We start from the raw sequence: 26,346 nt of genomic DNA, 5'->3' as shown, positions 1-26,346 counted from the left end.
AACCTGACCTCTTCTGGTTGCTTAGTTTCCTCTGCATCCTCCTCTGTGCCGAAGCAGGGACCACACACACTGTCGCTGGACGGGAGCGTTTGAGGTTCCCCCTGCAGACTCTCTTTGCTTGCCAAGCGGCTGCAGCCCGGGTTGGCCCGGGTTAGGCTGCTGGTCCTGGGGGGTGGGTTAATGTGAGGGTTTCTACTCTCCCGGAGGTAGTCAGAGGACACCACCTGTTGCTGGAAATTTGATTTCAAAGTAATGGCTTTGAGGGAAATTGCCAGTGGTGATGATCAGTGGTAAATAAGCCTCATGAAAGCTTCCCATCATCTTCAATGTAAATTGGTCATTGGTAAGGTGGAATATAGAGAAGGGAGCCACACTTTTCCTTTAAGCTCATCCTGGGTGGAATCTTATTGAGAGCAGCTGAAAATCAAACACTTGCATAAAATGCTGCCTGACTATTCATAATGCAAATGGATTCTGCACCAGGAGCCATAATCTTTGGAATCTTGTTGGAATAACTGCTTTGAAAACAAGCACAGAAGCTGGATCCCCAAAAGCTATTTCTCTCTCTGCCTTTTGCAGAATTCTGTCAGGATGACATGTGTTGAAATGTGTTTTTGTCTCAGTGAAGAAGGTTTCACAGTGAAGGCCAACTGAAGTTCTAATTCATCCATTATACCAACCGGTTAGTACCTGAAACTGAACACCAGTATCAGCTCTTCAATAAAAATAACAAAGTCTTACTGGTATTAGCATTCAAATATTATTTTTAAATAGCTGATACTTTCAAGAGAATTATAGTTTAACACCAGCTTGCTGATCTTCAAATGGCTAATAACAAATAATCACTGTAATTAGATCCTTGGATTTGTAGTTTCACTGTATTTGGGATGTGATGAGCACAAATAGATAAAGAATGTATAAGTACACATAAACATTCATATACTAATATATTAATAACATGGCAGCATCAGTACATTCAGCACGTGCAGGGCAGACAAGTCATATGTGGCACATGCTGGTAAACATTACAGAAACATCATGCACTTCTGGACACACAAAACAAGCAATGGAGGGATCAGGTTGTGGAACATCCATCTTATCAATATATTATTTTATTGATCATTTTGTGGATAGTGAGAGAGATCACACCAAATGTATTGACATTTAAAAGTTAGGTAAATTAAACTGAACTATGATGACAGTCTTTAGCTGACTAATCAAATTGAAGGAACAACAACATGTAGTTTGGTGTTGCACTCATTTTATTGATCAGTGGTTAAAAACTCATCCAGATCTCAGGGCCCAGCGCCCGTGTTGAGATCCGTCTTGTGCAGTTTGATCAGAAAATAATTAAAAACATAAAAACCAACACTTGAACCAATTTCTCTGGTCCACTTTTTTGCAATCAGTTTAAAACAAAAATAAAACAACTTATCATGTACCATATAAAATAAGAATAAGATCTGAGAAACACTAAGAAGTGCATTAAAGTGGAACTTCTAAAAACTGCTTTTTTCAGAGGATGTTATCCTTGCGGTACAAACCTCACTTTCACCAAATGTCCCGAAAAAGGAAAACCTTTTAAAATAAAATACAGCTGGTTTTGGCATCTATTTGAGAAAATATGGCAAAGCAGTGAAGCACAGCACATATAAATAATATAGCATTTGTTATTTCTGCATAATTGCATTGCAGGTGAGTTTTTTAAGTTGATGCGCAGCACTTAAATCCAAACCTAATTAATTAAATCAAATATTCATTATCCAAAATAAAAGTCTAGATATTTTACACATAAACAAAAAGAGGATTCAAGGCCATTCACTCGCGCGATGACAGTTTGAATAAGACATTAGTGACTGTTTTTTGTTCATTGCTTTGATTTAAGAAGAAAAAGAAAAGAAAAAAGTACCAAGTTTGAAACAGAGAAGAAAACGTTTGAAAATCTGAAACTGATTAAGAAAATTACTATACATTTTTATTTACATCCGAGCTGCCGAAAAGTATAAAAGTATCAATATTCACAAAAGACTATACAATAATCCTTAATCAGTAGGTCCAAAAAAATCCTGCGCGTTTGCTCAAAATGTAAAAAGAAGTATTTACCCAGTGTTTTAAAAATAGATATAGAACAAATATATATAATACATTTAAGAAGGTTTGACCATATTATAAAGACTTATAATAGTGCAACTACCTAATGTATATTTTTTTTAAAAGAGGCATTTAAAAAAAGTATTAAATCATTAAAATATCTTTTAAAAGGAGCATCTCTGTGCAGATTATTGCTGTGGACGTTCATTAAAAAGAGGAAGGCACAGCAGCCCTGGTCGACTAGAGTCGAAGACGTTTTACACAGGACTCGAGATGGAGTAAGGTTACAGGCGTCCCGGGGTTTTATCAGAGGAGAGGGAGGCCACACCGGGGGTTTGTAGGTAAAAGAATAAAAAAGGAGAGGAGGGGGCTGTGCAGGACGACACGGTGACACACAGGAGGTAAAAAACATTTCTGAGGTAAAAAAAAAAACGGTCACACAGACGTGGTCACTCTGTCTGCAGCGTTATTGACCTCGTTTTTGTTGGAGTCCAGGCCTTTGGCAGCGTTCAGGTCGTTGCGGAGGTTCTCGGCTGCTTTCTTCATCGTCTTCAGCTCGCCGGGGTGAGGCGTGGCCCGCCGCAGGAGAGTTCCCTGTGGGAAGGACAGATTCACATTATTGCTGTAACTGCAGCCACTTTCGCCAAGGAGGTTATGTTCTCACCCCTGTCCATTTGTTGGTTGTTTTTTTGTTTGTTTGTAAGCAATGTTACGCAAAATCTACTGGACAGTTTACTACGAAACTTGGTGGAAGGATGCGATATTGATCAGGAAAGAATCCCTTAAATTCTGGCACAGATCCACATCAGGGGTTAGGGGAGATAGACAGTGCCATGTAAATGGCATTTTTCCCCATTACCTTAACTTGATTAAGGTCATACTCTGAATAAGCAACAATCAAAACAAGACCCGTGGAGTATTCATTATGTGGTATTATGTAGACACGTATCAAAATCAGAACGTCCTAAACGAGTTTCCATGAAAGCACAACACAACACATACAGCAGTTACCAACTTCTTGCTTTTCTATCACTATTTGCCATATCGTGACCAGGAGCTCGCCGCTCTCACCTTGTCGTCATCCTCATCCTCATCATCATCCAGGAAGTGAATGGCACTGATCCTGTTCACGGCTTTGTTGTCCCACGTGTCGTCTGCCTGGTCATTCACGAGGCTCTCCACGGCTCCGAAGCGGGCAAGATTGTCAGAGCCTGGAATTTTTTTTTTTTTTCAAGAGACAACACAGATTCTTATTGCTGGAATTCATGCATGCATAACATATTCATTTGGTGAGGTGAATATTTTTGAGATTAAAAATCAAAATCAATATGGCTGTTATGATTGCAATCTGCCAACTCAAGAAATGAAAGCTGTCACATAACCCAGCACTTATAAGAGAGAGCCTGAAACTGCCAGATCACAGTTTCAAATCCCAGCTTAGTCACAGGCTTACAGCAACGCAATCTTCCCTGCCCCCAACTTCAGTTTCAGCCTCACACGTCTGACCTCCGCCCATCTTACAGCTGCATCTCTCCCACAAGAGAGAGAGAGAGACTGCATGTCACAGAAATTAAATGAATAAATGCACTGGGATTTTTTTGGTGAAGAAACAAACTTCTTTTGTTTTCTTCCACAGCAAAATCTTTTTAAATGCAAACTACAGTGATATGAAGCATTTCGCAGCGAATCGCCAATACTCCACTGATTTACATGCAAGTCTGGGGATGACCGCAAAGAAAAAAGACATTACAATAAACGGTCCTATCAGGGAGAGATAGAGCTGGTCCTCAGCCGCATCTATACACCCAGTGGGCGAGCTTTTAATGGCAGCCGGCCAGCCGCTGCTAAGCCTCTTTAGCTGTCCAATCCACCGCATTTCTGAAAAACATAACCAAGGAGGGCCTCAAGGGACAGGAGGGGGCCTGATCTGTTAGAGGAGCTGTGATCCCTTACAGGACCTCATAATCGACAGATACTGCAGGGAAGGATCAGAGGGCGCCGAACACACTGTGCTTCCCTGAGCAGATCATGTGATAATGTCACAAAAACTGCAGGGCACTAGATAAGCAGAGATGATGCAAGAAGTGATGAGGAATATTACTCAAATGTCGCAGCGCTGGCAACGAGTCCTTTCACTCTAGAAGAGGCCTGACACATTAGGAGCATGGAGACACTGATCTTGCATAATCTACATTACATATACATACAAAAAGTACATGTGCAAAGAAGCACTGGTTATGAACACATCAGTTAAACTTCAACCAGTCCAGTATGAGCGTTTATATCAACTGCTCCTGAATTCATGATTTGGTTATTCAAACCTTGTGAGTCTTATCTGAGGCTTCCTCTTGTTACAGACATTACCTTTAAGGTCTGACTCACACGGCTGCTGAGGCAACAGCACGCAGGTGAGCACCTTCTCGCCTGAGTCTGGGTCCTCGTCAGTCTGGAAGGTGAGGAGAGGCTGCGACTGGTTCTCTGACAACCACAAGGCCTTCAGCCGTAGTGTGGTCAGCGACATGGGTAAGTGGATGAGCCTGAAAACAAAAAGGAAATATATATCACTAACCAGCTCAAATACCGTAATACATAAATAAACCACTAGATACCTGCGGGTTCTTACTTTCACAACACTGTCGTGTTAAAGGTGTACAATTTGTAATCGCGTGGCATTTGGATGAGGAACTTGACAGTTGTTTTGACAGTGTGCAGGAAACAATCCCCAGACTCAGAGGTGAACATGTCAGTGTTCGTCAGTGTGTGTGTGTGTGTGTGTGTGTGTGTGTTCGTGTCTGCCTGCGTGTGACTCAAGCCGCAAGAATTGCTGCAGACAATCAAAGCAGGTAGCGACAGAGAATCAGAGACGGAACAACCTCTGACTGACAGTGAGTGAGTAATGTATCGTCAATAGCTCCGAAAGTACAAAGTATTTAATCACATATTTGTCGAGTATGATAAAATAATGAGAAATGTATATATTTTTTGTAATAAAAAACATTGGTTTATTTTTGCTGTTTTATATATTTTTTGAAGAATCAGTCTTTACTCGAGCAGAGTGTGCTTTTGCTGAGAAGTTGGTATAAACTACTCTCTCCACCTTGTTACACATACGGTACCTATTTCCAGAGACGTCGAACACGTGCAGTTCTGTGGCCTGTGACAGCTCTGACGGTATCCTTGTCAGTCTGTTCTCTCGTACGCAGAAGACATTCAGACTGCTGCAGCCACCAATCTATGACACAGAGGAGACATCATAATCATTAGGCTGCAGAATCAGTCACAGTAAAAGCTGCTCTCAGACATGTCCTGAATTTTCAGGAGGTGCTGTATGCAGGATCACAAATGTCCAAGTCAGTTTTCCCAGACATTTTAGGGAACCTTTCCTGCAGCTCTCCCTGGTTAAATGTCTGGAAATGTATAAAATGAAAATGTCCCAGTGAGCCCATATGAGAATTTTTTTTTATTTAGTCTAAAAACATGTGTATTAAATCTTGACAAAGGACAAAAGAAGAATCCAGAGTAACTGTGTCGTCACTCTTTGTGCATGTTGTCCCAGTATTGGTGATCTCAATGACCGACTAAATGTCAATGGACTGTGGCAGCGGGACCTAAAATTAGGAACAATTAGTCCTGGTAGGCGGACAAGGCAGAGACTTGGTGGTGCCGCTGAACTGCAGTTGTAATCTATTAATCTGCTCAGGAGCAGGATACCAGCAGATTCATCATGTTAAAAGGAGCAGGTTAAGCTCATCATCTACACGAGTAAATATGATTAAGTGCTCAATGTGTTAACAGGACTGAGAAGACTCAATGGTAAATTAAGTAGAAGGAATAAACAATAGGTTTTGCATCATTTATAATATATAAAAAGATGATTTCATCTGAGTGTAAACAAGGAAAAAAGTGCCAGGAGCAGTTCATTAACAATCATTGAAATCCATAAAACTGAGCCTATGGTCAAGTAGCTCAGCTGAGCACAGATCAATACATGGGCCGTGGCTACACTATGATTGTTAAGAGACGTCATGCAAAGCTGCTTTGAGAAAACAGTGACACCATCGATTCATTATCCGGACCAAGTGTGTTGGACTGTTATTATTCTCCAAACACTGCAGTCTTTGCATCATTAAGACACAGGCTCATTGTACGACGTCTCAAGAAGCCTTTCAGACGAAGCTTTCAACCAGGCGTGCCCTCACTGAAGCAGACAAGAGGCTAGAGAAGCACGTCACATAGAAAAACAACAGAGACACTCAGACGGAGCTGAGCAAACCGAGAGCACTGAGCAGTAGAGGGAAGAGCATTGTTGATTCGACACGTGAGGGAACTCTATACAGACAATAAATCTCACCATCCCTCTTAACTGATGCAATTAAACATTATTTTTGTAATAATATCGTTTGTAATAATTCGGAAGATGAGAAGTGCAGTTCCTGTCTAACCTGCAACAAGAAAAGTCACAGCAGCTGCAGCTTTGATTTGAGGATGAACAATGTGTCGATGAGCAACATGTACAGAAACAGAAAGTAATCGTATCTGAAAAATGTCGACACTTGCACCACCTCCAGACTTGTGGATTTGTAGTTTTTGGACCTTAAATTCCACCTTTTGTATAAACATGCAAAATGTAAGATGTTTGTTAAATGATTCAGTTGATCACTAGGAGGATTTTTCTGAGGGCCATCATGTCTCATTTGTCTTTCTGGTTTCTTTGGTGAGGAAAGGACAGGTACCAGTCTGGGTTGAATCATTTCTGTGCTCAGCACTAAATATTTCAACGACAAACGTGGTTCATATTTATTCGTAGAAGAGTTATCTCTGGATTGAAAGACACACAGTTTTGGTACTTACATATTTACATTATGAGTGTTTTGGTTGTACCTCTCAACTCACACTGCTTTTCATTGAAAAGGAGTTGGTTGATATTAGGTAAGCTCACCTCGTTGGGTAACGACAGTAACTGGTTTCTGTCACAGTTGAAGTTGGAAAGTAGCTTTAGTTTCCCGACACTCCTTGGCAAACCCTGTAACAAAAAGATCAAATTAAAGATTAATAACAAGACTTTAAAAATAATTTCTGTCTCAGGTTTTAAAAACCACAAAAGAGTATTTCTTTATTTCATTTCATTTAAGTTCTTATTACTTGATTTGAAAATTAAACCAATGGATCAGTTCAAATGAATGCGTTTCGTTAACATTCCAGATGTTTAACATGTCAGGATAGCAACGGATGTCTCAGTAAACAATTTAAACATGTGTAACTCAACAGCCTGTACAACAGCAAACCTGTGGCAGTACTAATACCACAGGGCTCCCATTGCATTTTGAAGACTGTGCATTAGCAGACAAACCTGTAGATGGTTCTCTGTGAGCACAAGTTCAGTGAGACTTTCACAGTTGCCAATGCTCTCTGGAAGATAAGTTAGTTTGTTCTGATCAGCCTTCAGGATCGAAAGTTTCCGTAGTTTTCCTGCAGGGAAAGAAAATATTTTAAACCTTGATTAGACATTAATGAGCAGGCTGACGAGGCAGTTACTGTGACATTGTGGAAAATGTTTGTTGCTGCTTCTCAAAATTGGTATTTATTTTTAGCCATTTACTTTCAATCCATTAATTTGGCACTGACAATAAGTGCATAAAACCACAGAGAAGCAAAATGTAGAAATCATCCAATATGTGACTGCAAGCAGTGCCGGTCCTGATGGGGTTTGGTCCTTGTCACATTGATGCAGACACCAAAGCATATTGTTTCACAACATACAGTTCATGTAGCATCTAATAATTCATGGGTTTCACATATAAAAATGCTGATAAGCCATTTAAATGAAAAGGGAAAATCTATATTATCCCATATGTGAGAATTACCCAGTGATAACAAATAGCCGATTAAACAAGCCTATAAAAATATTCTTGGGGAGAAAGCACATGCTTACCAATGCTGTCAGGTAGAGCATCAATGACGTTCTGAGAAACCAGCAGGTCAGTCAGTGACAGCAGACCCCCCAGCTCCTCAGGGAGGTGCACCAGTTTGTTTTCTGACACATCTAGACACAGCAGGCTCTTCATACTGCCCATCTCCTGAGGTTCAGAGCACACACTTATTGTTACAATGATACAGTAGCAGATACTATATAGAGATAGCATTTGCCTCATTTAATTTCAGGACACAAGAGTTATCTGTCCGCTCTGATAACCTTAATATGCCTTTAGATTTATAAATTAATCACTGCACTGAATTTATAGTCAGACACGACATTAAGGCTTTGGCCACATGTAGTAAATAATTGATTTTCTGGTCACACTTATTTAGTTTCATTGTTGAAAGTCACTACATGGAAGTGTGATACTTATATTAATAAGAGAAATATATTTTGCATGCATTGCTTACTGCAGGTATTTCGACCAACTGGTTTCCATCCAGCCATAAGTCCTTTAAGCTGACGAGACAGCCTATCGACTCGGGCTGTGTGCGAGGAAGAGATGTAGAGAGAGAGCCCGGACAATAGAAGAGACAGAGACAACAAAGCAGACATTTAGTATTGACAATATACTTCAATTTTGTCTTCTTTAAATCAAATTCATGGTTCCCACACAGCAAAGTGCAAACCACTGGAGACATAAACACAATAAACTTGCTAAAATGAAATAATGGATCCACAATTCTACAACATACTTTAATCGATACTTTTTCATGTTTTTGGATATATTGCTTCTTCAAGAGGGTATTACGCCTTTTGGCCTGCTTTAAGGCATAATGGCTGCCTTTACATTGAATGCATGTAACAGCTGCCCCAAATGATAATTATAACAACCGTGAGTACAAAAAACAACTAAATATATAAATACTTGATGTAGTTTGATGTAGAAAAACCTGAGGAATAAAGTGTCACGCAGATAAAAAGCCATTTCAGTGCCCTAGTCTGACTTTGCATGATCTGTGAGTAAATCATTCACCATCGGAGTTAGAGGGCTCACATAAGATTACAACTTAAAACCGGAGCTCAAAGCAGATGGTCCTCCTCCCATCTGCGTGATAAGAGGGGAAAGCTGTTCTCGAGGGATGCTAATCTACTTGGACATGGCAAGAACAAGGAAATGGGGGGGAAAAGTTTTGTTCTGCTCGGTTTGGCCACGTGTTATTCCTCTGACTGAACAAATACAACACTTACCAGATTGTACAGTTCATTATTTCCTAGGTCGAGTTCTTCAAGTCTATGGAGCAGAGATAGTGACCTGTGGGTGACAGATGCAAGGGAGGATAACATGAAATAAAAGCCACAATATAAATGCAGCAAGTTCAAAGGTCACGTTGGTCCTTGAAATGTAGGTTTAAAGCTTCTCACTTATACTACGGCACACAGACTAAACTTTGGAGAAATATGACACAGCAATTCATACATATTTAGAGATATCAACACTGCAGTTGGCTGAATACTTACTCTGGTAGGAATGTGAGCAGATTTTCTCTGAGTTCTAGTGATACCAAATTGGAAAGGCTGTAATGATGAACAACAACAAAAGATTATTATACGCTTCTGAAATCTGGCATGAAAACATGTGGTTTCTCCACAAACTTCTCCTAATATCTCCTCTAAACACAGATAAACATTAAACATGATGCTCTTGAATGTCTCTAAAACAATAACAGCTAAATCACGGTGTGTAACGTCACATCACAATCAGATATCAGAGAGCAGGAAGTAGTTTAGAGGTGTGTCACTCTTATCAGGCTCCTAAAATTGCAGCAGCATAAACAACGGCTTCAAGTTTAAATGAAGAGCAAATATGTGTTAAATAGCTGTCTCAGACCAAAGTACAGTACAGTGCTGTGAACGCAGGCCTCAGTGTTGTGCAAGTAACTAATTACTGGAGTTTTTACAACACCAGTCAAGTAGCACAGCACAAAGTCCATTGTGTTGATGTGTCTTCTTCTTTTTCATCAGCATTTTCCGGATTTTAAATATCAAGACAAACATTATGAGTTAAACATTTGCTAATGACTTGTTTTTAAAGCCTTCAACGTAAAAACAACAGGCCTAGTTTGACGAAGCAGCGCAGGATCATGGGAGTTCATCTTCACCACCGTGACGTGACTCAGACGCAAATCATTTTCACAAAGTATATTTCACATTAGCACAACAGTATTGAATAAACGGGATCCATTACGATTGACCAACAGTGGAAGGAAAAAACTGTCTAACTGGCTAGAAGTGTGTTCTTCCTTTGTCATATGTTGTTTGCCCTGGAAGTTATAGCCAAGACGGGCAAAGCCACTGGTAAAGAGGGAATGATGCAATTAAAAGTTGGCCAAAATGAAAATTCCTTTTACATTGAATAATAGTGTATTTCTCAGGGTTTGAACACTGTTGGAAACATTTTGGATAATGTAAGATCACAAGTCAACAACAAAGGTCTAATTGTTTAAAGAATTGTTAAATATTATATCTATACTAGGGGCACTGTCGTTTCCATACCTAGTAGGTGTGTTTAAACCAGTTTTACTACTACTCGCTCATATTTCTTTATGTCAGTGTTTTTCCATTCACCACAGCAGATCATCCAGCCAGAGAATAAAATGAAATCTGTTCTTAGTCATCAGCTAAAAGATGTAAACAACCACCTAACTGCATCAGACGTCTCAGGTTTCTTTGAACGCCATATATTGTTTTGAGTTGGAAAACACTCCCACCCCTGGAGATGATTGATGTATTTCAACAACTTTAACATTTATCTTATCCACGTCTAAAAGCCCACAGCGTGTTTCTCCAACTGTGTTATGGTTTTCATTGTGTTCTTCTCTTGACAAAGAGCAGGCCTTAAGTCACCGCATTATGTAAGATAGATAAAGGACGTATGTGGGGCACATGCTGTGCTGTGAGGAAATGGGTGAGAGGAGATCTTCTTGAACTTTAGGTGACTTGGTCGGGAGGGAAATTTTATGTGTCTTTCAAAATAATGTAAACCAGTTCAGTTCGTAGCCGTTGCCATGGCAGACAACATGAACGATATGAGAAATGGCTTTGTTAACTAAGAAGTGTGAAAAACATCCATTCATGAAAGGAAGCATATTTTTCTAAATATCTTTTGTTTGGGAGGACAAAGAATTAAATTCTGTATAAAAGGCTTCTGCTAGGAAGCACATGGTTTATAAGAGTGCAGACAACATAACAGAGGTATTATTAATGACATTTCCTAAGCAATATTCAGCAATATCCAGAGCAACCAATAACTTTAAATCTTTATTGAGTTTGGTTTTAAAAGTGTGTTTGAAGTTTGTTTACAATCAATAATCTTCTTCAAAGAAATCTATGGGTTGTGTCTCTTTCATAATCAAATTTTGTTCATAATCTAATTTATGTCTATCATTACCTTGTATAACATCACTTTAAGCCTAAAAAAAAAAAACATCTGGTCGGCATAGTGTTAAACTTGAAGTCTACAGTCATGACAAGTCTACAAATATCAGTCAGGCTGTCATCATCCACCATTCTTACACTATCTCTGAGAGGTTAAGCAATAATCCTTAATTTATGGCACCATGGCAAGCTGAGACAAATCTCTGTTTAGTTTAGCTCCAACCATTTCAGCAGTTATCTAATGGTTAAAATATGCCGTACGGACTATGCCAAAAAACATTTAAACAAACCGCCGATCACTAATCAACGTCAAAAAGTGCCTTCAAACAACACCTCTGTTGAGAATTAGTTTTTATCAGGTTTTTTTTCTTTATAATAAATCATGGTGTTTATTTAAAAAAAATTCTAATCTTAAGTGCTCATCTGGAGTAACTTCATCCCTTTAAATCCGTCTCTTTAACAGTTCAATTTCAGTTTCCCTTGACTTTTGAACATTCACTAAAAACAACCCTCGTGGCAATTTGACCTAAAAGCACATACTTCAGTTATTAAATCCAATTATAACTGAACTCGACAATACAGGAGACCTCATAGGAATAAGAATGTGGGCAGACAGGAGGTTTTACTGCTCGAGATTATTTGCCATCTCACAAGACTTTTTGCCTTTTATGAACAAGGACAAAGCAGCCAAGGAGAGGACAGTGACTGATGTGGATGTGAAGAGTAATGTGGTTGGTATGTTTTCTCCTACTGCAGAGAGAAATTATTTCAATCAGGGGAAAAGGACATGAGCTTATTTCCATACTGTAATAGTATTTATTACAGAAGGTAGGAAGAGGTATGAATGATCTGGAAACATGACATAACAGGATTTTTTGCAGGTTTCAACAAGTTACAATTAAGACTTTTTAAGACCATAATGAATTAAAAGAACTAAGTCGAGTATGACAGATATGAAGGAATCCGAGTCCCAGAAGAACTCACACTTTCACATAAATAAATATAAGGTGAAGGAGCCGAGTGGAGAATAACCCTTGATATAACATGTTATCTCTCTACTAACTACAGCCAGAGACAGTGGGTATCTATAGTCTTTCCCACAGCCAGGTATTATAGTAGTGTACTGAGATCAACTCTGACCGAGTTGTGAGTAGTTATCAGATCCATGTTGGTCATATTTGTAGTTTTATTACAGTGTGCTGATATCTGTATCACTGACCAAGAACGGCAACACATGGAGTCAGTACAAACTACGCAAGCTGCTAAAAAAAGTATCTGAGAAAAACTAATTTTACAGGGCGACAGAAGTAGCAATAAATTAACATTATCACAATGAAGACCTTCCTAAATGTCTTAATCTCAACATAATATTTCATTACTTTTTAAGGCCGGAGATTCAGATTATTTAATTTACCACTTTTATTTTAGACTCCACGGAAACACTGGACACATTCTTGAATTCTGTCAGCAATGAGGGAAAGCTGTCATGTTACAATATGTAACACTTTCACACACAAGACTGCAATATTTTTGAAATATTTATCAAATTAAAGTAAAATTTGGTATTATCTAAACACGACCAACAAAGAGACAAAGTGTGAGACCAGGAAATGCAGAGAGAGATGTGTAGGATGTTTTGTGACAAAAGTGCTTCGACATTGATGTTTATATAGACTTCAGGCCACTAGTGCTTTACCATTTGTTCAAAGTAATATAGGTATTCGTCACATTTGTTTACAATGAACACTTACACTTTTGCTTTGACCATGAAACTGTGTGGAACTGTTTTAGTGGCAAAGGGATGAAATGGTGCATGCACTTACTTTCCAATGTTTTCTGGAAGAACTTGCAATGAAATGTCATTGATGGAAAGGCATGTTAGATTCCGCAGCTCTGGAAAGCTTTCAGGTAACCTGTAAAAAAAAGAAACACAGACACACAAAAGTGGCCACCATGTGAGATGAAAGCAGAGAAATTAAAGACTTTTGACATAAACAGCACAGATAAATATTGGTTACTTGAAAAAGAGGTAATAACCATGTGTTAATATAGCCGTTTTCAGACATGACCTACGGGTAAAATCCGGAGAATTGGCTACGGAGTTTACTCGAGTTTCCCTTTCACACATGCACAACACAGCGGGAGGTTCTCTGCACAGAAGCGTTCACAACAGCATCAAATCCTCTGCGTTATTCAGGTGAGAGGTGGAGCAGCCGGAGACAGGAAGTGCGCCGACACCGTCATCGGTTCTTATCACCACAAACTCTTTATTTACATCTTCGTGTCTTATACGTGTATGACACCACTTTTTGAACTGGGAGATATGTTTTCTTTTAGTAATTTTTCATTTTCATTTATCAACCCTCCCACTCGCTGGCGGTGAATCAAGCGGGGAATCCCCTGCCCGTTATATTGACTTTTCCTGGATTTCTACAGACTTTATACTAGGAGGCCAGGTGGATAAAGTCCGCAGAAACTATGGGGCATCTCACTCGTGTTAAGCAAGGGTTTATCAGCACTTTAGGCAAGTCAGTGCACTCAGGTCTCCTAAAAACTGATTATATGTAGCTACTCCCACTCCCATTTTTTAAGTGAATCCATCGTGTCCTTGTTCAAAACAAAACTTTATTTTGTCGAGTTCATACTTGCTTACATTATCCTCTTTAGTACTGCAGCGTGGCCAGATGGGACCACTTAGGTGCTACTTGTGGTCTCACTTTGATCAGTCACCGCAACAACTAATGTATGTCTGCATCCTTTGAGCTCTGGTTATCTACATTTTGGTGGAAGCCACTAATGTGCATGTAAATGCCTTTGAGCATCTTACACAAATGTGAGTGGCTTACTACGAGACTTCTGTCTAGTATTTCTCTCCAGAAAAATTATTTGGAACGAACTTGAGCCAGAGATCAGGAAAGCTATCAACAAGTTTTAATAACTGACCAGACATCACCTGCAGCCTGCTGTTGTTTTTTGGACCCAGGCACATTCTCAAGTATGGAGCTTCATATAAACTAAAACTTACTAAAAATAAACACAATGTCCAACCACTCAATTTTAAACTGGAACCTACCATCAATCTTTAAATGTCCTTTAATAACACAGACAGCGTCATCACAGTCATATTTCATGATGCTGTCAAGGTGTGTTTTTAAATACAAGACAGAAAATAATGAGGAGCTGAAAACCACACCCCAAAAAAACATATTTTCCATCATAATTTCATATGTGAATAGAACTGTTATTCATATAGTTGAAGAATATTATTCCCATTCATTTATATCAGAAGAAATTACATCACATTCCGGCCAACCCACAGCCGTAACCACACCTTAACTATGAAACTGTTAAAACAGGAAGACTGGAAAATTAGATTACTACTGTGGGGAAAAAGGTGTTGTGTGTGTGTGTGTGGGTGGGTGTGTAAGTACATGTGCCTTTCAAATACTATTCATTGTTGCCTCCTGAACTAGCAATGTGTTTTTTCACCCCTGCTGGGGTGCAAATTAGACAAAGTTTCACCCCCAACCAGAGGCAAACTATGCACAAATCTGCAATCTGCAAAGAAGAGTGTATGAATGTTCTTAGTGGGAGGAACAACAGCAGGGGAAGGGGTTTCAAAACATGCACAATGAGGACAATGGAAATATGAAATCCTCTCCACAAGAAGGGAGATATTTTTTTTATTTTCAGAGACTCGCTCCCTGCTTTTCTCATTCCTATAATTTTTTAATCAAAGTAGGTCAGTTTACTTACATAAACAAGTATGAAAATCAATAAATGTGAAATGTTTGGTTTTAGGAGCATTACAATCCTTCAAATGTGAATATTTGATAAGAGACCACTTTCAAGTGCTACATATGACTGATATTTTTTTTTTATGAAAAGTGAAACACATGATCTGTGGGAGTACCTTGTTAATGGATTTCCACTGAAATCGGCCACTTGGAGGGCTTTGCAGTATGAAATGCTCTCTGGAATTTCCATAATATCTGAAAAACAGAAAATACACGTTACTACAACACACAGGTCTTTAAACATGCTACAACATTCACACATAAATACATAACACAATCAGCAATAGTTAAATTATATATATCAGAATAATGATTCAAATAAATATTATGCAATAAAGACAGTTATGTCAGGGATAAGCAATAAAAAAGTAACCCAGGTCTCTCTCCTCAATAAAATATACGACTCTGTAAAACATTTCCACTTTATCATGATTTAACATAAACTGGACAATGTGTTAAATGTCTGCACCTTCTTTTGGTTTGAATCTGGTTTTTCTCTCCAGCCACATCTGTGAACAGGCTTCTGCTCTGTGGTAGGATAACCCTTACCACTGTATCTGAAGGAATATGTGCGAGTCTATACAAACAGATTGGGATATTCCCACTAATGCAAACCATGTTTTTCCTTTAGGATTGTTTCTTGCACAAGTTTCACTAATGAGGTGTAAATCTGTCAGTGTCGATCAATTGGTGAATTTAGTGCTGCCTGACTAAGCTGAATAAACACATTCTCGCAAATGAAAAAAATATGACTTATATGTGACTGTTTTCTCTTCTCACCATTTCGGGAGACATCCAGTTCTACCAGCTGCATAAAGTTTGCTATTTCTGGTGGAAGTCTCTGGATCTCGTTGTCACTCAGGCCGAGTTTTCTTAGTTTCACCAGCTGGAAAAATGGCTACAAGGTAAAAAAGAAAAAAAGAGATGTATCATCAGTTCAAAGCTTCAAAATAAATCAGTCCGACACATTGAAAATAACATGTTTGAATAATACCAGCATCTTGTAAAGATGGTTAATTTGTGTTCTTGTAGCAGCATCCACCTTGTAAAATGTTTCAGAAACAATAATAATGTCTCAGTTTTTATGTTTAAAGCCAGTACACAGTCCCACAAGCCTTTTAAATTATTCTGGCTCATTAGACGTGTCAGGTTGACGTTGGGCTGGAGCTACTATGGAAACTGCATCAGATCCCCATGTTGTATGAAAAACGATTGACAGTGACAGTGAAGTGCAGTGTTTTCTTTTTTTATATTCTCAATAGAAACAATCAAATGAGTAATGCATCTGGATTGCAAGCAGGCAAAATGACATTAGATGACTGCAGGAATTGACTGTAAAAGAAAGCAAGAAAAAGACTGAGGTTGAAGTCTTCTGGTCACAACGATTTAGCATGAGAACATTTCTTTGTTCCTTATTATTCCTTTATTCCAAAGATACATGTCGACTGACTTGGACATGCTTTTTCTTTACTAAACGCCTGATTAACATAATGAATGCCTACCAGCTAGTCTGGTAACCCCCTAACAAAGGGTAACGTTAACAGGTAAAGGGAGAACTGAGGCCGACATTTCCTACATGTGCTGGAAGCAGTTGACCAATCATAACAGAGAGGGCCAGCTGGCCAATCAGAGCACACTGGGCTTTATCTCTTACCTTCTTGTCTTAAAGAAACAGGAGTTAAAACCAAGTGTTTCAGATCGTGTTTCCTTTAAAACAACGTTTGAGAAACAGTAACCATTTTTTATTTGTCTATTTTTAATTCACTCCTCCATCTCCAGTAACTTATTGAATTAGGCAAAAAAAAACTCATACTTCACTGAGAAGCCATTCCTGAAAAAGTACAACTAACAAGAAAAACAACTCATAGAATGGTTAGGCTACAAGCTGCTGTGTAGACGTCCAAATATCCATATTTGTTGGCAGTTTGTGAGAAAGACAGATCCAGTTGGCACAGTTATCCAAGATGGCAAAAGCAATTATCACAAGCACATACTTGACGCCCATAACAAGAGCAGGCAGAGCCCTGCCTGTGTGGTGGTGGAGCAGGTAGCTCACAATGCTGTTTCAGGTTTCCCTCAAGTTTTGGCATAAACAGAAAAGAAAAACTTCCCCTTTGGCCTTTATGCTGTATTTGCTGATGCCTGTTTCTAGTCAGCAAATCTCACCATGATTGTTCATCAAAGAATGCAGTTGATAAAACCAAACATTTACTTATTATTCAATCAATCAATCAATAACTGACATGACTGTTGACTTTTGATCTGCAGGTCTCTGCAATACTTCTAACGATGTATATTTGATGTTGTAAAAACATGTCGCCATTGAAATCCAGTGTAGCTAACATGAATTCAAGCTGCAAAAGCTTTTTACAACCACCTGTTTGATAATGCAACAGTAAACGTGTATTTTGAAACTGGGCTGGTGTTGCCCTGTTGTTCCCCTTTACACAACCTATTGCCTCACTCTTGATGCTTCAGGTAAATGTCACCTCATCAAGGCAATGATGAATAGAAAACTTGACTGGTCGGTTGACTTTCAACCCCTAACAAATATGTGAGGGTGTTGACAGTCATATGACTGGTTTGCACCTGCCTCAATAAATCATTGAGCAAATCTTTATCAAAGAATTGAGGGTTTAAATTGACCTACAAAGCATCCGTATCTCTGTTATACCTGTCCTAACCAAATATCTCCTAATCCTTATATTGCTATTAACCCTTTCACATAATGTCTGACCCTGCATATCTGACCCAACCCCACTTCCCTTTACTCCATTGTCATTGTCCATAACAATGTCTCACTGTTGACACTGTTAGATATCACTCAACCCTAGCTAAAAGGAAGGTTCATCATCATTGGTGCAGAGACCACAAATGCAGGTCATTATTGCACAATTTGCCTCAACTTCAATGCTCTAGCAGCCTTAATGATCTCTGATTCATTCTTATTGATTGCGACACTTGCAATAATATTTATTGCCAACACTTTCAATACAGAACCCGATTGATAAGTGCTCTTCTTCTGGATGTTTAATGTGGGTAAGAAAAAGAAGAAAAAAAAGCTAGACTAACAGGCGACATTCAATGAAACGATAATGTTATCTGACTGTCAGATCTCCTGTTCATCTTAAGTCTTGGGTGTAAAGGCAATTTGTAAAATATGTTTGCATTTTAAAAACTCTTTGAGACACAGCTCATTGTCTGTGGACCATGTCCACAAACAGATCACATTTTAATAATGTGTGCACAATAAATAAAGCCCAAGAGTCCAAAAGTCAAACTCCACCCTGTTACAAAATGCACGTGTCATTCCAAGGTCTTAAGAAAGTTCAAACAGTCTCTAATCCATCATGCAAACAAACCTGTGGATCCACAAGTAATCACTGTCTGAGCTTTCACAGCTTAACCATCTTGACTTCACTTTCACATTTCACTTACTAATAAAAAACACTGAGAAGGGATGGGAATTGGTAATATATTACTGACTTAGTCTGATTCTTTAACTATTCTTGATCGATTTCCTGTGTGGGGAACAAAAGTAGGGCGAGGCACGTTTTCAGCGTCAACACAAATTGTTTTATTATGTTTGAGTCTGAACACAGTAGAGAAGAAAAGAGGTATGGCTGTAGCAATAGTCTGTCATCTCAAATGAACGAGATAATTTTTGTGGAGCATTCATTCTGATTTAAGTTTTCTTGGTCAAAGAAAAGATCAACTACTTCTGCCTGCATGGCTATAAAGTGACTATAATGTAAGATATTTGCCCTCTAATGAACATGCTGCTTGGTTAGGAAGCAGTGTCCAATACATGACAGAATTTAAACACAACTTGTCTAGTAAGATGCCTCAGTATATAAGGAGTGTTTTATCCTTTCTTGAAATGCATTTTCCAGACATTGTGACTGTCGCTGTTTCCATCTTTTTACATGAAATGAAGGCACGCTTAGGACAATTTCGTCTTTCTCCTCCACGACTCCTACTTGTCGCAAATTTCCAGCAGTGTAGACACTGATAAAAATAATTGAGGAACTCAATAGATTCAGATGTTTCAGATAATTTGGAACTAGTTTTTAACTTAAACCTTTATTCCATCTGTAATTGTCACTGCAGTCTCTATCTGCTACGTCGGTCTCCCAGTCACAAGTCAACAGCTCCAAAGATTTGCATCTGTCTCGATGATATCATCAAGGGAGTCTTGACTAGAACAGACTCGTTCATTTCCAGAAAACCAAACCTAAGTGTGACGGATCAGAAAAATATAGCAAATTCCCTTTTAGGGTTGAGAATATCAACATCAAACTTTTAACGGAAGCTACTGAAACTTTTCATCTGAAGCTATGCCTCTCCTTTATGAGGCAGCCATCACAGACAGAAGCAAACACAGGTTTCTTCAAAACCTTCACTACCAAGGACTCAAGAGACAAAAAAGGAAGAAGTATTGAGATACTACAGTATGCTTTTCTAATAATAATAATAATAATAATAATAATAATAATAATAGCTTGAATTTATATAGCGCCTTTCAAGAGACCTAAGGCCGCTTTACATATGTCCTCTTGATAAATATAAAGAGAGGTAACAAAGAGCAACATATAACCCATTCTTCAGTCGCTAACTTGTGAAAGCCTTTGTGATTCCTGCATTTACATACTGACAGAGAGTAAACTTGTTAGTCCTGTTAGTGTCATTGAGCAACACGCCCCCAACACTCAACCATGTGTGACACACCAAAACAGTCTGAGTCAAGAATACATTACCCATTCTCCCAACTCCGAGTCAATATTTGAACCTTCAGTTTCACCCTTAGCAGTGTGTGCACTGCAGGTTGTCACCAAAAGCCATTAATGTATTCATGTAATACAAGATGCATGTTTGTAGTTAAGTATTAAATATTCTTACATAACCAATTTAATATGTATTAAACCGATGGGTTGATCTATTTGATAATGTTATTTATTATTGTAGAGTTTGCCATTTACAAGGATGAAGCTACATTTAAATAATAGCTAGAATGGCACTCAGTAGAGTGCATGCCTCCACCAAGTCTCAAAAGTCCCTTTAAATTCAATCAAGTGGAACAAAATGGCATATGTTCACTAAACATGCCAGATTTGTTTTTAAATGAGAACCATGTCTTAGGAAATTGGGGGAAATGTTAAATTCTGATCCATGCCAAAATTTTACGAGTTCTTTCTTTCATGTCCCATCTGTAATCATACTGACAATCAAAAAACAAACAGACAAGAGAGAAAACTTAACCTCCTTGGCGGAGGTCAAAATAAAAAGATCAATTAAACCTCAAGTTGATGGTTTTGTTCCAGGCCACAACCCGACAGAAACACATGCTTAAGTATAAGAAATGAGTATTCGATGGTTAGTTAAGTCTAATTCAAGCTTCACTTTTACTTTGTGTGTAGGTTACATTTGCAGATGCAAGTGAATAACAGTGTAGGCAAGACATAAAACTGTCTCACCCACAACCACAGTCAAAAACTCCACAACTGCACTGCCCCTTGACCACAGCTCTTTCTTTGCAGTAACTTCTTGTTGATCACATCAGTTTCTCAGTTCAACAACCAGCTTCCTGCTTTGGGGTTCATAGAGCCACTATGTTCACCACTTTGAACATTTCATGAACCCTGTCGTGAACCCTGCAGCGTCCAGTCTCAGAGTGGATGGTGCTTCTTCTCACCATTACTGTGTGCATCAGTTTGTCCCCTCAAACACCTGCTGATGCTGCAATAATTGTATTCATTATTGATTCATCTCTGGATTGTTTTTTCTCATTTAATCATTTGGTCTTTAAAATAATGTCCTCCACAGTTTCCCCCAGAAAACGAGCCGACACATATAAGCTGAAGTAAAGTTTTTTGGGGTTTTTTCATGTTGTTGACCAACAAGTAAAGTTATTTCTGGTCATTTTATTTCTTATCAGAATGGAGAATATAATAATTTTTAGTGCTGCAACTATTGACACAAAATATCCCACAACTTGAGGTGTATTCACTCCAAACCCTAAATATATTTGATTCATTACCTTCACAGATGTTGTGTTTTAGTTTTGTCTGTCTGTTTGGATTACAGAAAAACTACTAGATGGTAGGGGTGTAACGGTACATCTATCCGAACCGAACATTTTCGGTACGGGCCTTTCAGTTCGCAGGTGTATCGAACGAATGCAGCAAGTTCACGTGCAGAACTTATTCTATGCATACGGGTCTCAAATTCGAGGGACAAATGCGAAGGCAACCGCAGACAAACAGGAGTTTGAAGACCCTCCCTCATCATTTAAGTCTGCTGTGTGGGAACACTTCAGTGTCACAGTCAACTATAATGACAGTTTCAATGGAGCGGTAGAGAACATTCATTTTATAACTGGTTGGACAGGTAAACACACTTAAACAGCCATGTAGTCTTGCATTCCACATCTTTGGTGCTGCTTAGTTTGACTCCTGTTTAATAAAGGAATGACAACCAGTCTGATTCAGCATAAGGGAAACTGAATAAAAAAGAGAAGAGATACTGTTTGCTAATTCAGTCCACTACCTCTGAACAAATAATACTTAAATAAAAAAGGAAATAGTTCCGAACCATTAAACATATTCATACAAGCCTACACTTCATGTCTCCAAGACTTGGTCAGCATATTTGTCTTTGTAAAACCCACCGAAGCTATCTGCTCACGTTAAACTTGCCTCATCTTGTTAGCGTAAAAACACACCTTTGCCGTTTCATCTTTGCCTTTGTGCATGTTTTTATCTGCCCGCTGGTTGAAATGATTGACTTTGCAAATGTTAACTGTGTCAAGGCCTTGTTACATCATTGCCAATACAATAGTAAAGTTAAGTGGTCAGCGTTTACTCAGCCAGCCACCTCCGAGGCAAATGCGATGAGGCCACACATGCAGCGAGGGCTGGAGTGGACGGATACAAAGGTTCATGCAGTTGGACGTTTCTTGGGTTCGCTCAGCAAGCATTGATGACATTAGTTACATGCCAGAGCACAATACACGGTTTCTCTTGTTGGCATGCACAAAAATACACTCCTCTAGCCTCTAAACATATTTAGAATATTTCCACACTGAGTATAGAGAATTGTCTAACTATTGTGCGCGTGTTGACAATGAGTACACCTGCCAATCACATCCGTGCAGACACAGAGGATGGATGGAGTTTTAACTATGCCGGCAGCTAGTTTGTCAAATGTACTGCTTATGCTATGAGCTTCGGTTTATGGTTTTATTGGTCTGTATTTTTCAATTTAGGTCCATGACTCATTCGAAAACACTGGCACATACAACTGCATGAGTGACAACAAAACACATAATGCCGTCTTTGTTTTCCGTCAGAATACCTGTTCCTGTCTTTTCTTCTGCGGACAAAGTAAGCAGTGTGACACGACCACGGGAGGTTGCTAACATTATCTCTGTTTCATCACATTTCTATGGGCATGCCAAGCCTAGAAATATTTGTTTTCTGCCGTCCTTTCTTTCCTGTACGGTGTTCAAGCTGCTTCACTGTAAGTTCTCTTAGATGAAAAGCAAGAAAGACAGAGAGAAAGAAAGGCACAACACAGTCCCTCAATCCTATCAGCTTTTCATCTAAACCCACCATGGCTTCAGTTATATGAGGTCAGGACAGTTTCTCAAGGCGCTAGGTCTGAATCCGTATTCCCTCCACTTGTCAGGAACAGCTGTAAACCCAATATATTAGCAGCTTCACTCCTCCCCATGGAAGGTTACAGTAACAATAACTAACACAATTTACTCTTGCCTTAAAATGCACACTCCAGAGCGGAGGTGATACAACCATTGATAGCAAAAACCGGTTTGGCAACAAAAGTCAAAGGGACTATTCTAACAAACCACAAAGTCAGTAATCCTCTCTTTCACTATAGCAGGTGAAGGCTATAGGGTATAAATATCAGAAGACACCACAGGTCAGACTGTGTGATCTTCAGCTTCGCACACCAAATGATCCCTTAACTAGTATCGCACTTAATCCAGAGCAATGGGGTCACAAGTGAGGAGGCCTGCCTTCTGTATCTCCACCTCACCAAGCTGCATTGTTTCTATTCAACAAAAATAGATCCACTGTGATGGAGAACTTCAATCATCCTGTGATTCATTGCATCTGTGTCCCTAAAGGGTTACTGTCATCCAAGTCCTGGAATATCAATCCGAGAGTCAAGAGACAAATTATATTTAGAATTTTCATCACAGTCCAGTAGTGACCAATCTCAGTTCCCATCGTCTGATGACGAATTACCCTTTGGGGGCAACGGCCTATATTTTGGGGCTTCAAGTCAAACGTTTCTTGACACAAAACACAAACAGCGATACTTTTTGTGGGTATTTAAGGTCCAGACAACATTTTGGCTAATCTCTATCAACAACGATTTAAAGATGAAGGCAGATAAATTAAAAAGTCGATATGGCCTATATGCATTGCAGTCAATGGGTTCCTCCACTGTTGCTCTCCACACGGGCCGTTAACCTGCGGGCAACCAAAGCTTGAATAAAGCTCTTCATTGGTGCTGAATCGATTATTCCAATAAATACTGTTTTACTCACCCTGTAAATTGACAAATTGTTAGTGTCATTTATCAAGAAATGTACTGGTTACAGATTCTCCAATGCGAGATTTTTCTGCTTTACATAGAATGAATTGAACATTAATTGAACTCTTTAGGTGATCTCGAAAATTATCAATGAAAATAATCGTTTTGGGCACAGGTGTCGTATTTGTAAAGTGAAAACTTCTACCTGCTTGACAACCACACTCAGCTTAGTGTTGATATTTCACCTAAACCATGGAATACATGTTCTAGTGCAACTAATCATAACCTTTGATTAACATCAGTGCACTGAATCATAATGATTCCTGCATCGTTGTTGACTGGAAAAGATCAGGTGCTCTTCACATTCATTCCCGGGTATCTCTGACCTCAGCCTGGGATCACCTGCCCTAACAGGTTTGACGTATCGCACACAATGTCTGGGACACCTGGGCCTCACGTAAAATGTTTTATGTTCGAACCCTGACTCTGGCAAACGAGTTGAGTCAACCTGCGGTGGGTGGGAGGTGTAGTTCAGGGGGAATTTTCCACCTCCACAGTGCGCCTGCCTTGCTGATCTTGCATAATTATTGTCCCCGGGTCCCATCGGACTCTCACGGGATGTGTGATCAGCTCAGCTCGCAGCTCCGTGTCAGGGCCGCTTCTACACGTTACATGTGACCCAAAAATAAGCTGTACCCTGCCCCTGAACCTGCGGGTTCGAGCGGAAGCAGGAGGGGGGTGAAAAGCCTTTTTTCTTTCTGCTTACCTTGGGCAAGTCCCGGAGCTGGTTGGCATCCAGCAGCAGCTCCTCCAAACTCCGTCCGTAGCGATAAATCTCATCGGGCACAAACAGCAGGGAGCAGTGGCGTTTATCGATCATCTCCACATGACGGTTGCACCGCCACAGGGGGATACAGTTAAACATGACGGGGGAGCTGGGAATCAAACCTCGGACGCGGGCGATAAACAGAACAGCGAGGAAGAGGAGGATGCAACAGATTGCCTCAGACCGACCGGGACTAGATTGAGCGACAAGCCCGAGCGGAGCGATACTCACCCGCGAGTAAACACCGAAACTCCGGCTGTAAATAACACTTGCTAACGCTCGTCAGCTCGCAGCCAACATGGGGACGTCTCTCGCTCCGTCGTCCCCTCACTTTACTTCACTTTTCGGACACCTGTTTGTCGCTCGTCCTCCACCTCTCCGTCTCGCGGTTCTCTGTCAGCGTCAGGGGAAACACGGGCTACATCTCCGTGTCGGAGGCGGGCAGCGTTCGCGTTTTTTTCCGTCTCGTCCCGGAGTTAATTTCCTCTCCCGTCCAGTTTGTGACCCGGAACATTCACTCCCTCATTCCGATCCTACGTCACCGTTCCAGGCTGCTCCTCCCTCCGGTCCCTCCTCTGGATGGTCCCGTCCCGCACAGGGCCGCCACGCTGCCTCACAGGGGAGCAGGGGCAGCGCGGGAGGAGGGCCCCCCCGGGCTGAGGGAGACACCCCGAAGAAAAACTAGAAAACTATCATTTTCTTTATTATTTTATTTTATATGGCTGTTGCGAAATATTTGCTCTACGTTTTTTTCTAGCTAACTCAAGACCAACCCTTTTAATGGGGTTTTCAATGAAATTGTATTCTATTTTGGATTTTTTTCAATTACTAACTTAATTATTCTCAGAATTGTCTTCACTCTTTTAGTATTTTATTAATTCACTTTATTTTATCTTTATAATTTTCACATCTCTTTTAGCATTTTAGCATTTTTATCTTTTTTTACCTGCATTTTGGTGTTTTCACACTTTCAAATGTATGAGATTTACTATAGGGTTTCCTCAGTTCCTGTTAATACCGTCTCGCTCTAACGTTTTTATTCTGTAATGCATTTTGTGTTACACTGTTTGTATGAATAGTCCTATCCACATAAAGTCTGATTGATTGATTGATTGATTATAAACTTGAAGCATATTCCAGCTTCCTGTTTGAAAAGCTATGGTGGCAGTGTTGGAAGAAGTAGAAGCTTTATCTTTGCTTTACTTTGTTACTTTATTTATTTAATGTGTGTCTGTTTAGGGAACCATTGCCTCACATTTGTAGCCTAATGAGTATTTTAACTTTTCTTCCTTTAAATATGAATATTTAAATATATAATTGTTTTGTTATATTCCGTCAGTAGTTAAGAAAAATATTGAAGGCAGCACTTCAACAATTCTGTTTTTGGAAATTATTTGGATTGTAAGTGCTTGTACTAACCAGTCATTCCTACCGATTTTCTACGTATTTTTATCGTATTGCTATGCGGGAATATTAAGTGCTCCTAAATTTGTTGTGTGGTATAATGATTAAACTAAGATTAAAACATCAATACAATATCCACTGGAATAGTGGCATATTGACTCAGGGATCCCTTTCAATGCTTTATGATCCAGTACTAAAGCAAGGCCCACTGAAAATAATAATTAATTATCATATATTTTGTTATAGCATTTCATTAACGATGTATCAATTCCTGAAGTTGGAATGAAATCAATTAAAAAACAATTAAACAAATG

General features: G+C 39.4%; 1 protein-coding gene across 1 annotated transcript; it reads right to left on the bottom strand.

Annotated features, from left to right (window-relative positions):
• Positions 1 to 1,244: 1,244 nt before the first annotated feature.
• Positions 1,245 to 25,333, bottom strand: lrrc1 (leucine rich repeat containing 1). Its single transcript, XM_034609621.1, has 14 exons — positions 24,569 to 25,333; positions 16,024 to 16,141; positions 15,360 to 15,438; positions 13,270 to 13,359; positions 9,530 to 9,586; positions 9,260 to 9,323; positions 8,479 to 8,553; positions 8,024 to 8,168; positions 7,442 to 7,560; positions 7,031 to 7,114; positions 5,208 to 5,323; positions 4,456 to 4,628; positions 3,163 to 3,302; positions 1,245 to 2,685 (listed from the first exon to the last, which is right to left on the bottom strand). The coding sequence occupies exons 1-14, from the start codon at positions 24,725 to 24,727 to the stop codon at positions 2,527 to 2,529; spliced, it is 1,578 nt and encodes a 525-aa protein (XP_034465512.1). The 5' UTR covers positions 24,728 to 25,333; the 3' UTR covers positions 1,245 to 2,526.
• Between the last annotated feature and the right edge of the window lie 1,013 nt (positions 25,334 to 26,346).

Source organism: Hippoglossus hippoglossus, chromosome 15, assembly GCF_009819705.1.
Source record: "Hippoglossus hippoglossus isolate fHipHip1 chromosome 15, fHipHip1.pri, whole genome shotgun sequence".
Classification (NCBI taxonomy): Eukaryota; Metazoa; Chordata; class Actinopteri; order Pleuronectiformes; family Pleuronectidae; genus Hippoglossus; species Hippoglossus hippoglossus.
The sequence above is the reverse complement of the archived record's forward strand: the minus strand, read 5'-3'. Positions and strand labels throughout refer to the sequence as shown.

Coding starts and splice junctions, on each gene's coding strand:
- lrrc1 (XM_034609621.1), bottom strand. CDS start 24,727: ATGTTTAACTGTATCCCCCTGTGGCGGTGCAACCGTCATGTGGAGATG. Junction 15,439..16,023: donor ACTGGATGTCTCCCGAAATG/GTGAGAAGAGAA, acceptor TCTGTTTTTCAG/ATATTATGGAAATTCCAGAG. Junction 13,360..15,359: donor AGTGGAAATCCATTAACAAG/GTACTCCCACAG, acceptor TTTTTTTTACAG/GTTACCTGAAAGCTTTCCAG.